The following is a 14,957-nucleotide window of genomic DNA, read 5'->3' on the forward strand; positions in this document are numbered from 1 at the left end:
TTAGTCCGTCAACAGGTGAGTTAAAACTAGGATAAGTTTCTATATTAATATTTATTATTTCCTGCTTTCATTAAGACCATATCAGTAAATGGCACTTTAAATGTATACTATAATAAGGGGCACTGTGAATGAATAATATCCAGTTACCAAGTACTTAAAACACTTTATTTCAAATCTTTACAGATGTATCACAACTAGAGGTTACCCGAAGACTAAAAAGGTGGGATACTGAACTTAACTGTAACAAGTACATTACCTAGTTACATAATGCAAAAATATGAATAAGCATAAACGTAAGGTACAAAAAAAAAAGAAATTCACCTAAAACTGATTTGACAAACTGCCTCAATTATACATCTGACACATGATATTTAATGCCGGGTATAAGTTCCCAATGTTTCGACAGATTAATCATTTTGTTTATCATGAAAGAACAAGTGCAACGAGGAGAAGATGGGAGGTTACACTTCTGAGCAATAAAACAGTACCTTTCCAGAACATGTACAGAGTCAATACAGGATTCCATGTGAAAATACAGGGCTCTTTATCTAAAATCTGCAATGATTCAGGTGCGAGGGCCAATGGTATGAAGACTTATGAAATAAGCAGACAATGAAAATTTAATTTAAAAAAACAAAAAAGGAAGAAAAGCTTACAAATCAGTGACTGAAAAAGGGTTGCTTTATAAATATACTTGTTAAAACATTCTTCCTCACTTCGTCTCAACCGAATGAAATACTGCATGATTCCACCTGAAGTACAGTAAAATCCTTTTGTTTTTTTTAAGTTTCCAACCCGCTTCCCTTCCCCCCCTTACCCAAAAGGAAAAAAAAAAAAAAAAAAAAAAAAAAAAGGGACAGGAACTCACAAAATAAAAAGGCAAAAGGTTGAGTTGAGTAATTAAAAAAGTATGTCTGTTGCAAGCAGAGTGTTTGTCTGTTCCTCTGATGTCTAAATAAGTTGGAATCTTGGTCCGGCAGTGGCAACGATGTCGCTGTAGGGCTCAGTCTGGGTGACCTCGATGGCTTGCTGCTTCTTGAGGACGAGGAAACTGTAAAACTTGGCAGCTGCCTGCTTCTTGTTGTTGTTCCGGCACAATTCAAGCAGGCTAACCGAGTCTGCGCCAGTCTTGGCCATGACGCGCTATAGAGACAGAAGCACAAGTGTAAAAAAAAAAAAAAGATAGAATATGCACCAATGTATATATATATTGATACAAAAATATTCCCTCTGAATCATCACTTATGACCCACTAGAAGTGTGTTACTTGGCTGTATCTGCAGAGACCCTCCCCTCTGCCTGTATTCTATATTCATATTTTGCTGTGTGTTTGTTTTTGGACCCCACATGATTGTGTAACCAGCAGCCACCTAACACCCTAGTCCCGCCCCTCTGCGTACCGAGGCTCACAGACCTCACAGGTCTGATACAGCAGGGTGAAGCCTACATTCATTCAAAATCCGACACCTTCCCACAGGCTTTACGGGAGATAATGCGTTTATCAGAAAATAAAGCTACATTTTAAGTTTTATCTGCACACAATCAGATTTTTACACAAAAAAAAATGACAACTGTTTCAGTTTAAAGTCATTTTTCTAAATAATTTTAAAAGTTAGTTGTTTTTTTTTGTACCTGGAGACCGTGCAGCATCTGCTGGGTTCTCTTGTTCCATCTCTTCTCCTCCTGATCCTGGTCTCCGGTCTGACCGTCCTCATCCTGAGGACAATAGACAATCATCAGCATCAACCGGCTCACACTCAAATCACAACACTCATACAATCAAATCAAAGTCGCTACAGAAAGGCATGTTCTGTAAACTGCTTAACTTTGTTGTGTTTTTTTAAAATGTATTTCCATTAGTTAGTAGTTTCTTTTACATCAGTTTGGTTAGTTATTAAACAAAGTGTAGTTGGTAGTAGTCATTTGATACTGCCACATCCTGTCAGCGTATTAGTGAAAGCAGTTATTTCCACCTCACCTCCTCTTCATCACTATCATCCTTCTTGTCCTTCTTGTCACTGAGCAGGTCAAGCTCGGGGATCAGCTGGGTGAGGTTGAGGCTGCTCTCCTCTGGGGGCAGATCCACCTGATGCATGTCTAACCTCTGAGACAACACTGAGCGGTCAGCCACATGCTGAGGCTCCAAGGGAGTCATCTGAAAACGGAGAGCAGGTTAGGACACACTGTTCAGTCCACTGACTTAATTATGTTTCAAGCATTTCCCAAGATTACTGCAAAATCACCATCTGGTGTAATATTTAAAATTAGATAACATAAGATCAGTGTGACCTGATTTAAATGAAATAATCAAATCTGGTTGAATCAAGGGGTGGGATTTGTCATGGATTATGGCCAATCATTAGAGGCCATTAAACACTTTGCCACATGAAGTGCTGAGGAAACTCAACACCAGTGTTTTGACAGAGAAAAATAAAAATGTAGGCGACGCGCACTCACAGGAAGGGTGCCCTCTTTGTCGAGGGTCTTGCGTTTGACACCGCGAGGGGTCGACGGAGGAGGCATGACCGTTTCATCCAGGGTCGTCCTGCTGCCCTCCATCGCAGACGCTGCCAACATGCTGGGCTCCTCAATGATAGTCTGGTCTGAGGGACAGATGAGGGAGATTGTTGACAAAATATTTAAGGGAATATGAAATATGACAGTCTTATTCAATAACTGATGACATGTCTGGGATATGACCTGCTCTCATCTCTTCAAAAGCACAACTTACCAATTACATCCCTGTGCTGACTCAGGACCTCCTCTCTCGGCACCTCTGGGTTCTCCAGCTCTTTGAGGAACTCATCCAGACTGTCGGCTTCGCCGCCCTTCCTCCTCTTCCTCAGCTCGTCTGGCACCAGAGGCGTCAAGCAGCGTGTGAACATCTGACATCAGAGGTTTAACAGTTAAACTTTGGTTTTATTGAAGAAGAAGAGACAAAAAACAGCAGTACAAAAAGTCAATAGAACAATTTAAGAAACGTGGAGAAGAAAATATGCGCATCTCGGCTCTGATGTCATCCGAATTCACATAAATCATCCATCACCATGGTGGCATGCCCTCCGCTCACACCGTGTTGGACTGACATTCTTCTAGTCTCGCACGCGCACACACACACACACGGTTCATTCCCAGAGCCCGTGATTATTTTGAAGAACGCTTCTAAGCCATTGTTTTACTGCTTTCCCTCATTAATGATGTGCTATCTAAGCCACCCGTAACCCATTCACTTTTAATTAGAAATCCGCTGATTAACCGTGTGCCCGGTTAGAACGGCAATCCAAACATCACTAGCAGGGAGTGTTAAGATGCGAGAAAGGGAAAGAGGTCTGCTAAATTATGCAGCAACACGGTTTCCATTCAGTATTCTGGAGGGGCACCGTGTGGGTTTGAGAGGATAGGGGAAAGAGACAGACAAAACCAATCACTTCCTCCACCTCCTGTTCCTTCAATGTTCTCATTTTAAATCCCACAACCTGCACAGAATGTCAATGAAAGATACAATATTATAAATCTACTCTCTCCTCTTCCATTAAAAAAGTACCTGAGTTTGACCTACTTGGAGAGTCAGACAGCCGGCTTGCTCAGTACCGTTCCCCAAAGTGGTAATACTGCTTCAAACCGCACCGGTATGTTGTCAAATACTTACTGGTGGGTAATATGTGTACATGTTTATTCACAAATGCATGCATATCTAACAAGAACACGTCACCTTGAGCAGCCTGGCATTCCACAGGGGCTGAGCGGGCAGAGAGAAAAGCTTCTCCACGCCGCCGGTCTCCTTCCACATCATGAGCTTCTTGGTGGGAGGGGCCAGGTCAAGGGTGGTGACGATGTCCGAGTAGTCAGACAGCTGAGCCCTGATGGTCTTACTGTCCAGCTCCTTCACACTGTCCACAATCAGCTTCCTCTTACGCTTCGCCTTGGTCTCTTTCACTGGAGACGAGGTGGAAGGAAATAAAATACTAAATTCCTCGTTGCTTTATTCATATTTCTCCATCCTTAAAAATGCTAAATGTAAGGGCTCCGTAGGTCAATTCTGCAAGTTCATTCCTGCTTAGTCATTTGCGACATTGCTTTTTTTAAATACAGCCATCGCTACAGAAAGGTGATGGGGGGGGGGGGGGGGGGGGGGTCTTACCAGTGATGTCAATGGGCTCCAGGGCAAAGGCCTCCTCCTCATTGTGAACCAGTGTGGTCTGTTCTGTCTGGTCAGCCATTGCTGGCAGTGGCTCTGCTGGGCCGGAGTCTGGGCTGTCAGGACCCGCTGCACACAGAAAAATGACAAATTCACCGTCAACAGGAATCTACTCATGCTCACAATGCGGGACAGAGGGCATAAGGTGGGTGGGTGCCTATGCCGCCAAGCCAGAAGGCATGCATGCGTGTGTGTGCGTGTGGATGTGCAGCCCCGCAATCAAGTGAATGCACTTTATTGAAACATAGCACCGCTATAAGGGATAAACGGAGACAATACATGAGAAAAATCTGTACATTCTGTTTCACAGAAAGCGTAACTTTACTTACGTGACTGCAGGTTGTCAAAGTCGTCCTCGTCGTCGCCATGATCGGGGGGCATCATGACGCTTTCTGTGATGGCTGGAGGGTCATCAAAAATACCTCCTCCGTCTTCAGAGCTCAGTAGCTTATCCACTGGGAAACAACAATTAGGATTAACTATTAATAACTTAATCATAAAAGATCTCGCAGAACAACTTCAACAGTAGCTCAATACAGGATATAGAACACTATAGAGCAGCTCACCCAGCATTCCCCCATCACTGTTGCCCAGGGAGCCATCCCCAAAGTCATCATACTCCATGTGGTTGGACTTGTCGGGGAGGTTGGCCGGGCCAGGCTCAGCCTCCAGCAACAGGTTAGAGGCCGCGGCACCGTGCATGATATCCTCCTCGAATGTGCTGGCTTCGCGCATCATTTCTCGGTCGTCCATACCAAAGTCAGCTGAGCAGTACAGATGAAAGAAGATATAAAGTATGAACAGGGAAAGTCTGTTTTGTTGTATTATTCTAAAAATTAAATGCTCGATCTAAAATCGATATCATCCTAAATGATTTTGCAGTCCGATACACTTTAATCAATTATCTCCTCATACATATTTAGTGGGTGATGGAAGTGTACACCACGTTATATATATATTATATATAGTGTCCTACCAAAGTCATTGTCCTGCAGGAGGCTGAGGTTGCCCACATCTTCCCGCATGGTGATCTCTTCTACTCGGCTCTGGTTTAGGGTGAACTGCTGGGCCACATCTATGTCACTGTTACAAAAAAAAAAAAGACATCTAGGATGAGTACAACAGCCGGCACTCACAAAAAAATTGGGGAATGAAATGAGTCGTAACTGAAGTTAACTTACTCCAAATCAGGAAGCGGCTGGTCAAAGTCATGGAACTCCTCCGGTAAGGTGATGGCGTTGTACGCTGCCTCTCTGTTTTCCTCGGGGAGATCCACCACACCTGAATATAGATACAAGTAATAATGTAGTTATAACACACTTTTTGGGGGGGGGAAATGATCACAAATTCATAAAAATGTTCATCAAAAGCGGTTCATCTTTACAGGCTTTTATAACCCTGCTGGTCAGCAGCAGAAAAAAGCCCCGGAGCCCTCGTGTCTATAGATTTTCTGTTTTGCTTTCAGCCTTGTGTCTGTATCGGTGCAAAACAAAATGCACCAACTCCTTTCTTCAGAAGACAAATTACAGAAAGCACTTTGTTCCAGTACTAATTTGGCTTGTCACCAGTCATTACCTGGCCTAAAAGCCATCTTGATCTTGATGAAGGCTTCATTACAGTCAGCAAGCAGGTACTTGGCCTTCCTGTGGTAGATTCTCACCACCCCAAGGAGCAGGTGGCCTGACGTACGCAACGCCATCTTCACCTAAGCGGGAAAAAAAATGTAACAAAGTCACGGCATGTTGAGAGGGTACATTTCCTTTGTTCAGGAACACTGAACTGTATCATCAGCATACATCAACAATAAGCTACTTTCAAGAGGTCAGCACAAAGACATGAACAATATTATGAAGGCAATGCAATTTGTTGTTTTAAATAAAGCAAACATTGTGTTTAACTGAGACAGCTGCAAGCATGAACTCTGCTGTAATCAGTTTCCAATTATTATTTTTTCTTCTTTGGGAGAAAATTATTTTTAAAATTACTGCTTTTAATAATTGGGAGGCAAAAAAAAAAAATAGCAGAACAAGGCAACAACTGAGGATCCGAGCAACAGGCAAGGCTGCAAAGTACAAGGCCTGCAACATGAGCACCACAATGCAGAGACTGTACTTTCATCTCCTTACCTTAGGTGAGATGATGCTCTCCACACTGCTCTCAAGGTTGCATTCAAACACATGGGCCTTGGTCAGCTTCTTGTCCCAGTGGGCCGCTAGCCAGATCTTGGCCAGCGGCCCACGTTTGCTGAGGACAAAGTGGGCGTAGAACATTGCCCCGGTTCCCCTGGCTCACACAAACACTATGGTATGGTTCACCTGGAGGAGAAATAACAATCAGTGATTAGTTTGTGTGTAAGGAGATGCGTTTCTAAAAATAAAATCAAAATGCAAGACACAAACTTGCTGGTAGCTGCACTGTACCATCCCAAGCTTTTGAAAAACAATGTTGCTTTTAGCCAAAGTCAGCAATTCTATCAGTGATATCTCTGGTAGTTCATGAAAATGGAATCAGTTAAAGCAGAAGCTTGACTACTGCACAGAATCAATATTTAGTAATTATAAAACATGAATGCTTTCACTTGATATGAAGAATAATCTTTACTGTGCCCCAAACGCCATGGGGGGGGGGGGCGCCCTTGTAGGCAATCCTGTGGGAAAGCTCGATCAGAAGAACCAGACTATTACTAAAAAAAAAATGCAGATAATCTTGGCTGACGAAGGAAGTCATAAAGCCACCCAAACAAATCTGAACAATGTATAAAACGATCCATTTCTATGGAAAACAGGAATCTCTTTTTCTATAGTTAGCCAACAACACTGCAAAGATAAGAAACATTAAGCCAATTGGTTTTAGCCAACGTTACATTAGGTAACTTTGGTTATTAGTAAGTCACGTCATTATCTTAGGAATTACTTGACAGGGACGGGGGTCTGGTTTTGATTGAAACATTAGCTAAACTTGTGTCGGGTCATTAGCTAACGTATGACGTTAACCCTAAGATCTTTTGTCCCTTGTCGTGCTTAATTTGGTCAACGCTAACTTTAAACGTTTACGCTAACATTACTCGGAAACAGGACAGGGCACGGTAGTTTAAAAAAATGCAATTTTAATCAAAACAAGCGCTGACTTTTTACAAGTTCCGCCTATTTCCCAGTCAGGGAGGAAAACATTGGAAATGCACACGCCTGCCAATGGTAGCGGTAACTAAACACTTTCCCCGTGCTCTTCTCTTACGAATTCATAATTTGCACAAATGCATCGTTATTTTGTTTAAAGAGAAACGCGCGTGGTTATGTAACGTTAATGCGTTAAGAGCGCCAAGGGGTTGGTGCCAGCAAATAGTCGGCGCCATCAAGTGGGATGAACTAAATTAGCCGCCAGCTAACTACAACATGAGCAAGGAAAACGATTCATACCGATTTAAGTTAATTGAAATGTGATATAGCTTTTCCAAAACAGCGGGAAAAAATACAGTTCACACGTGAAAAAAGAATAAAGCGCGCCGGAACGAGGCGCCCATCAAACACTAACGTTACTCATACTTTTTTCCCTCATTCAGCACAACTGTATCGTTAGCTGGCGGCTAACGGCTCCTTGTACAGTGAAGGCCGCAGTGAATCCACACAAACGTGCATGCTTATTTCAGCTCGTAGAGCACACAAAACCACGCGTAAATATTTCCGCTGCAAACACACTTACCGACAGTGCCCCCTTTACAGTGAAATTCCAATGATTATGTGATTTCTCCCCGCGTATTCTCCCCTGTTGTACTCATTAAAACAGCCAAGATGGCGCCAGTCGCCTTCCTCCCGCTCACCGCTGTCCTTTTAAAATCGGCAGGATGTTTACAGTCAAAAATGGCGGAGGAGGAGTCTGCTGAGGCCGACAGACAGTCCGCTGTGGGTGCCAAGCGGAGATAGGGGGCGCTATGGCACAATGCTCACCAGAGACATATAAGGGGCTTAAAATCTTAAATAAGTCAATATGATTATGAAAGCACAGTGTGTGTCTGTTTTACACGTAGTACACATGCAAGTGACACTGAATCATCTGCTTATTGTTACAAAACTATCGTTGTTGTAACATATTCCTTTTATTTTTGTCTCAGGGTTCACTTCCCACTGAGGTTACACATGGCTGTTGAACTCATGTTGTACTCATTGTATTTTTGTGGATATGATTGTCTGCCTGCTCTGCTCCCATCGCCAGCTGTCCCATCTGGCCGCTAATCTTTAAAAAAAAAACAGCAGATCCCATGTTGTAGCACTGGTTATGACCCGGGCCTAATGTGACTCTCACATCCGGTACATCAACAGAGTGGCCTAAAACAAACTGGGCTCTCCTAACACACCTCTTTCACAGCAGACATTTTGACATGTCATCGCAGTCCATTGTTCCATTCAGGGGCCTCATTTTGCAGGGCCCCACTATAGTGCATGCTCTGAATGCTGACATGAATTACCGGAACACTGGAAAGGTACTACACTCTAATCCTGCTATAATGAGTCAAAATAGCTGCTGTGAAAAGGGCCTATTAAATTATTCTTTCAATGGGTGAACTTATCAAGACGAATTTCTAATCTAAACAATATTAGCACGAGGAGGAAACACAAACATGCCGACCAGCCTACCAAACAAATTCAGTCCTTTGAACAGAATAGTACAAGAACTGGACGTTCATGCCCACAACAAAAACAACTTCCAAACAGATACAGAGACGAGAGACGGAATCATACAGTCAAATTGTAAATTGGTATGCGGTAAAGTTGATTTGTCTCATAGGCGGCGGTGTCTGCCGTGGTAGAACTGCTTTCCAGTCGAGCATGATCATGACATACCAGCAGCAGGGCTCCATGTCACTGTATAGTTAAATACAGTTCTCATTATCAGCACGGTTTGAGAATCGATTCATCAAATCCTTTAAGTCATATTCACGCATCGCTGGATATCTGCAGCGACTGTACAGATGGAAAACAAGGTAAACTCTCAAGGTACATTGAGCTGCGTGATAATCGTCATAATCACCGGATGATCACACTGGCAGAGAGCATTTTTATTACTTTAAGGGAAGAATTAATTCACTAAATGTAATCAAATCTGTGCAAATATGCTCCAGAATCAATCACATCGTCGTTCTCAAACTCATTTTTCATCATTGCACAGACTCACCGGCTCATTGTAAGATCAATTAATATTTAATCTCGGCCAAAAATGACTGAACACGATTCCGGAATTGAAAGCTAACAAATGCAAGAGAGACAATAATTAATTAAAAATGGTGTTTAATATAAAGCTGGAAGGAGCTTTTCAGTGTGTTGCTGATTCACGATATAAAAAAAAAAAAATCAAGCTATTTTTCTGTAAATATCTGATGTCCTGTACAGAAATGGGTATACATGACACATTTGAACACAATGCTGCACAGCCGTGTCTAGATGGTGACACCGTTTTGGGCTGCCATCTGCTAAACACCATACTTTTATCCAGATAGCCGATTGCTGGCTGCTGTCATCGTGTGACAAAGACATCTAAACAGCCTCAGAGAAAGCAACCGCTTCAGTACCGATGCTTCTCTGCATTACACGAGCCACCGTGTTGACGTAAACACGGTGTGAGTCACAGAGCCTGAACATCTGATTCTCTCTACATACCAAAACAGAAGCACATCATTATCTGCACAGCTGTGTGAGATATAACATCCTGCGGTTCGGATATGCTGAAGCATTCTTGTATGAACACATATGTATGGGATAAAAGATGCAACAGCTTTGTATCCAAGCAAATGCTATCTGAAGCATCACATTCCTTTAATCATGTGAAATCGAGTGCTTGGGCTAACGGGATGGGTTTCTTTTTCTTCATTTATGGCCGAGTGTAACTTGAAACATGCTGCTATAATACACGATGTAAAGCTGATAAAAAAGGAGGGACATTTTGGTCAAATTTGGCCTGGAGTCACAGTATTTAGTCCAACCGTTGGGAAGAACCCATGCGTGCTGAGATCCATCTCCGCCGCATCGGTAGGATTAAGAGATGTGGAATTGATTAGCATACCGTTAAATCATACAAGCTGACTTTTGGCAGAGGATACAGCCCTCCAGTGCGGTGAAGTTTCACTCTTTGGTTTATCGCGAATCACTTATTTCCTCTCACTCCATGCAAAAAAAGTTGGTCCACAGACCATTCAGAGTGGATGTGGTCATGGTGTGATGTCCAAATGGTTTTCCTTTTGGTGTGTCACTATATCATTTTTGCGGTGTAGGCACTGGTCCAGCTTTAACATACTGCACAGCTTTTTGCTTCTAGAGTTTTACCCAGTTTGGTGTCAGTCTGTGTGTGTGTGTGTGTGTGTGTGTGTGTGTTTTGGGGGTATCTCTCCTGAAGCTGTTGCTGCAGCTGAGTTGGCAGCTCTCATGCACCATGGGATCATCCTGGATAGATGCTGTTATTTATGCAGCGTGTCTAAACCGATCATCCTGACACAGATTTATGTAAACACAGCAGTTTCTTGGCATAGGATAAGGTTCACACACACACACGAAGCTAAAAGGTATTATTTAGTTTGGCTCTCCCTCAGTGGGTGCGCTGTATAAACCCAGCACGCAAAATATGTTTTGGGAAGCCTCAAAATAGGTTGCCAGCAGGTCAGAGAGGGAATGCATGTCTTGTGCAGCACAGTGTAGAGGTGTAGAGGTGTGTGTGTGTTTATACAACACACACACACACACACACACACACACACACACACACACACACACACACACACACACACAAATATACCCGACGTTGGATTCAATAATTGTTTGAAAGACAAGCAGACGCACCACAACATTCCCAAAGGATGACAATAAAGAAATATAAATGATCAGATAATAAATACACAAAAACACAGGCAATTTATATCAAATATTTTATTTTTGTTTTTATAAAATTCTTTTACAAAATTGTGACCCCCCCCCCCCCCCCCCCCCCCCTCTATCTTTCCATTTTAATCTCTATAAAATTAGGTCTGCGGTTACAGAAGAGAGGGAAGGAAGCAGGCAGAGATTCAGTCCTGTCTGACAAATACTGTGTATGATTGAATTACGTGTGTTACATGTATTACTATACTTGTGTCAACCAGGAAGTAAAGTAATACAAGGCCGTACGTGTAAAGATAACCAGAAAAAAAAACAGTTCCTACAACAGAAAAAGGCAGGAATGTCAGTATCAGGTGTGTGGTGATAAGTCTTAGTAGCATTCCAGTGTTAAACAAAATCATTTAGGGAGCCATTATGTGTTACTGGATGTTGATAAAGAAAACAATAAACCTACTAAGAAATGAAAACAGGGACCTGTTTCTTGCACAAGGCAGATGGGGAAAAAAAGAAAATCTAATAAGTGTATTTCTTCTGAAGGCACATCAATCTAATATATATATATATATAAATATATATATATATATAAAACCCTCAAGCCCTCTGAAACAACACGAAGGAGATAAAGAGAAAATGTCATCTTAAATATTGCACCAAGTTCATTGATTCTGTTTATGACCACATTCAGCTGTTTGATAGCGCTGTGTTTAGTAATACTAGGATTGTTTATTTGCTCTCAAGCTGTGAAAAAAAAAAAATACCATGCAGCTCCTTCCTTTCACACATACCACCACCCCCCACGTTTCTCTCTTATGTAGACAGGAAATGTTTTCTGGGAATTCACAGCATTCCTTGTATGAACTGGAAAAAGCAAAACCATGTGTGATCTATTGGCACATATAGTGGTGATGGGTACAGAGAGATGGAGCTTACCGAAATGATCATTTCTTTGGGGCAGGTGTGGTTAGCCTTCTACAGAAACGCTGCTGGCTTTACAGGGACACCTCAGGGACAGACGTACTGGGATTTAGAAACGCAGGTGCACAGTCTAAATTTATCAAATTCTGTCAACATTCTTCAGATCACCTGATATGACGGATGAGTACAGGAAAAAAAAAAAAAAAAACTAAAACGAAGCATGATTGTTGATGAAACCAAACACTTAGAAATAGTTTCAGTCAAAAAGCGTTGTGATCCATCTGAAAAATAACAATAACTTTCATGTTCCACTGACTCCCCATTCCACGTACAGAGTTGCAGTAAATTAGATACAAGTATCAGATTGAGAAAACTAACAAAGAAAATGACATTTCTAATTATGAATATCGAATCATGGAACTTTAACATCCTGGTTTGCCTCTTGAATTTGTCCCAAGCCCATGAGCACATTACCAACCCAAACCTCAGAGATGAATGGCTGTGATAGTGAGAGATACACTTTGGAGAATTCTTGCCAATCTGGTCCTATTTGTTCATAACAAGTTGGGGAAACGCAGCAGTCTATTTAGTAGGACGCCAACTCGGACGTTGAAAGCATCGAGCACTGTTTGATGCTCTGAGATGAACGCAGTGTAAGCCCACGTCAGGTACTCGTCACTGGACGACATGAATTGGGTCTATGGCATGAAGACAATGGCCGTATATAAATATCGTCTGCTAACAAAACCCCCAAAAAGATCCATTCCCAGGTTTTCACAGTGGGTCGTGTTTCAGACAGACCACGGGTTGGCTTGATTAGCAAGCTCAGCCTCCCTTCACACCAAGGCAACTCTTGTGATCTTCTATTGTCCTTCAGGCCAGCACATATTCCAGGACCAGCTCTAGCTGGTCCAACGACTTCTAGCTCCAATGAAGTAGAGAGTTGTGAGACACTGTTGTAGTTTTACCACGAAAAAAAAAAATAATGTCAGAATGGCACGTAATGATTGTTTTGTTTTGTCAATTGAATACAAATAAATTTAAACTTTAGCAAGGAAGCAATGCAAATGCTGACCTGAAGAATTTACTACGAGATCCATTATTCCATCAATCATAAAGCCGATCATGACAAACAAAAACACAAAGCAGTGATATCAAGGTGCTCCTTCTGCACAACAACCTTTCCTTAGACAAACTAGAGGCACTGTGAATATCAAATCAAGCGATCAGAACTCATTCCTCTCTTTGCCCACCTGCTATTGGTTCCAATTAAGAGAATACAGAGAGAAGTGCTGGCCATCCATTCACTGTATAAAAACAAAAAATAGCTAAACACAATCCAAAATTAGTGTCATCCTCTTCATAATCATAATCATCAATAATATTCTGTCATGAAAGACTTTTCAGCAACCTGTGTGCACAGAGCAGAACAGACGAGTCGGGACACGGAAGCAGCAATCTATGTTTGCCGACTCCATGACTTTGACCGCTGAAGTTCAAAGACGAGTCGTCCTCTGGTGTCCTTCAGTAGGTGGTCCTCATAGTGTGTGCTCAGCTATACACATAAGAGAAAGGGTAGAAAGGAGAAATGGACACAACGGAGCAGACCAATGCATGTGGTGTCCTCCACATCTGTTCCAGGGTCTGTTCCTCCTCTCCCCCCCCTGTGCCCACTCCCACTGATCCAGCCATGCAATCATGGAACGGCTCTGTGTTTCTCTTCGTCACCGCCCCCCTTCACTCTGTCTTTGTCCAGTGTTCAGAGAGCCGGGGGGTTAGTGGGGGGGGGGGGAGCTTCGGAGGGGTTATAGTCTCTCGATGTCCCTGTACTTCTTCCGCAGTATGGACACCTGGTCTTTGAACAGCACCGGGTCCAGCCTCATCTGAGAGTGGACCAGGGGCATGGTGCCAAACCAGCTGGCAAACTTGTTCATGCAGGTCTGACGCTGGGCAAAATGGTCCGGGTCGGCCCAGCGAGACGCCCGGGAGCTCTGGAGGGTGAGAAGGAGGGTGAGAGAGAGAGAGTGTGAGAGAGAGTGAGAGAGAGTGTGAGAGAGAGTGTGAGTGAGTGAGTGTGAGAGTGAGTGAGTGAGTGAGAGAGTGAGTGAGAGAGTGTGAGAGAGTGTGAAAGAGAGAGAGAGTGAGTGAGAGAGTGTGAGAGAGAGTGAGTGTGAGAGAGTGAGTGAGAGAGACACAGGCAGTGCAAGGAAGAGCAACAGATAAGAAATGAATAATGCATCACAAATTATTCTGACCTTTTAGAGCCTGTTGTAAATATTCATGAGTGTATTTAAATTGAAGGCCATATTGCAAAAAAAACAACATATTTCAATTTAAATTCACAAATGACTGCTGATCTGGGTTAACAGCAAACACTATTAGGGTTTAAGTGGTGCGATATGTCTAAAGGCCATACGTTTCTACCATAATCAGGAAAAGCACGGGTCCCTGTCTGTTCAATACTGAGCATCAATGTACAGTTTAAAGGCGTGTATCATGTTTAAAAAAGCATCTAGCTGGATTCCACAGTCTCCTAAAAGTAAAGGATGTCCTTCATGTTTTTTAATAGCTTCTTCCTCTAATCTACGAGATAAATTGCCTCCAACAGTCTGCATCCTTCAGGTGTTTTTCTCCACTACATCTCAACAGGGTACTTCAAGTAACACGTGCTGTATTGTCTCTCTTAGAAATAGTGCCTGTTCTACCTTCAGGCATACTATAAAATGAACTAGTTTTACGGGATAAATGTTCCGCCTCACCTGTCCCATCATGGTCTCCTTGTATTGTTTCTTCTGGGTGACCTTGATGGGCGGTAGTTTAGACACAGACGACACCAGAAAATTCATCAGAATGTCCTCGCAGTTTGACATCTGGTCAACCATGCTCTTCAGACTGGCTGGAAGGTAGGTGGTGTACAAATAGTGGTAGTATCTAAGGGAGAACATAAAAAGGAGAGTGAATTGTGTTAGCGCGGCACTAAAGTG

At 42.6% G+C, this 14,957-nt stretch overlaps 2 protein-coding genes across 2 annotated transcripts in view; both read right to left on the reverse strand.

The window, feature by feature from the left end:
* Window positions 1–143: 143 nt before the first annotated feature.
* Window positions 144–8,026, reverse strand: LOC306700334 (double-strand-break repair protein rad21 homolog A-like). Its single transcript, XM_079165328.1, has 14 exons — window positions 7,898–8,026; window positions 6,325–6,513; window positions 5,774–5,903; window positions 5,380–5,479; window positions 5,175–5,281; window positions 4,765–4,962; window positions 4,528–4,653; window positions 4,142–4,267; window positions 3,713–3,936; window positions 2,732–2,885; window positions 2,458–2,603; window positions 1,979–2,155; window positions 1,633–1,716; window positions 144–1,143 (listed from the first exon to the last, which is right to left on the reverse strand). The coding sequence occupies exons 2-14, from the start codon at window positions 6,466–6,468 to the stop codon at window positions 952–954; spliced, it is 1,908 nt and encodes a 635-aa protein (XP_079021454.1). The 5' UTR covers window positions 6,469–6,513; window positions 7,898–8,026; the 3' UTR covers window positions 144–951.
* Window positions 8,027–11,173: 3,147 nt separating this feature from the next.
* The window catches only part of LOC306700553 (exostosin-1a-like), a 30,646-nt gene continuing 26,862 nt past the window's right edge, over window positions 11,174–14,957 (reverse strand). Inside the window, exons 10-11 of the mRNA XM_079165593.1 lie at window positions 14,733–14,904; window positions 11,174–13,964 (exon numbers count right to left, since the gene is read on the reverse strand). Of these exons, the coding sequence (XP_079021719.1) occupies window positions 13,779–13,964; window positions 14,733–14,904 (358 nt within the window). The 3' untranslated portion in view covers window positions 11,174–13,778. The remainder of the gene's footprint in view (window positions 13,965–14,732; window positions 14,905–14,957) is intronic.

Source organism: Pholis gunnellus, assembly GCF_910591455.1.
Source record: "Pholis gunnellus genome assembly, chromosome: 8".
Classification (NCBI taxonomy): domain Eukaryota; kingdom Metazoa; phylum Chordata; class Actinopteri; order Perciformes; family Pholidae; genus Pholis; species Pholis gunnellus.

Excerpts from the sequence above, each read along its gene's own strand:
- LOC306700334 (XM_079165328.1), bottom strand. The coding sequence starts at position 6,468 with ATGTTCTACGCCCACTTTGTCCTCAGCAAACGTGGGCCGCTGGCCAAG. Across the intron at positions 3,937-4,141 it reads GGAGCCCATTGACATCACTG|TGAAAGAGACCAAGGCGAAG; the intron begins GTAAGACCCCCC and ends CCTCGTCTCCAG. Across the intron at positions 2,604-2,731 it reads TCAGCACAGGGATGTAATTG|ACCAGACTATCATTGAGGAG; the intron begins GTAAGTTGTGCT and ends TCTGTCCCTCAG.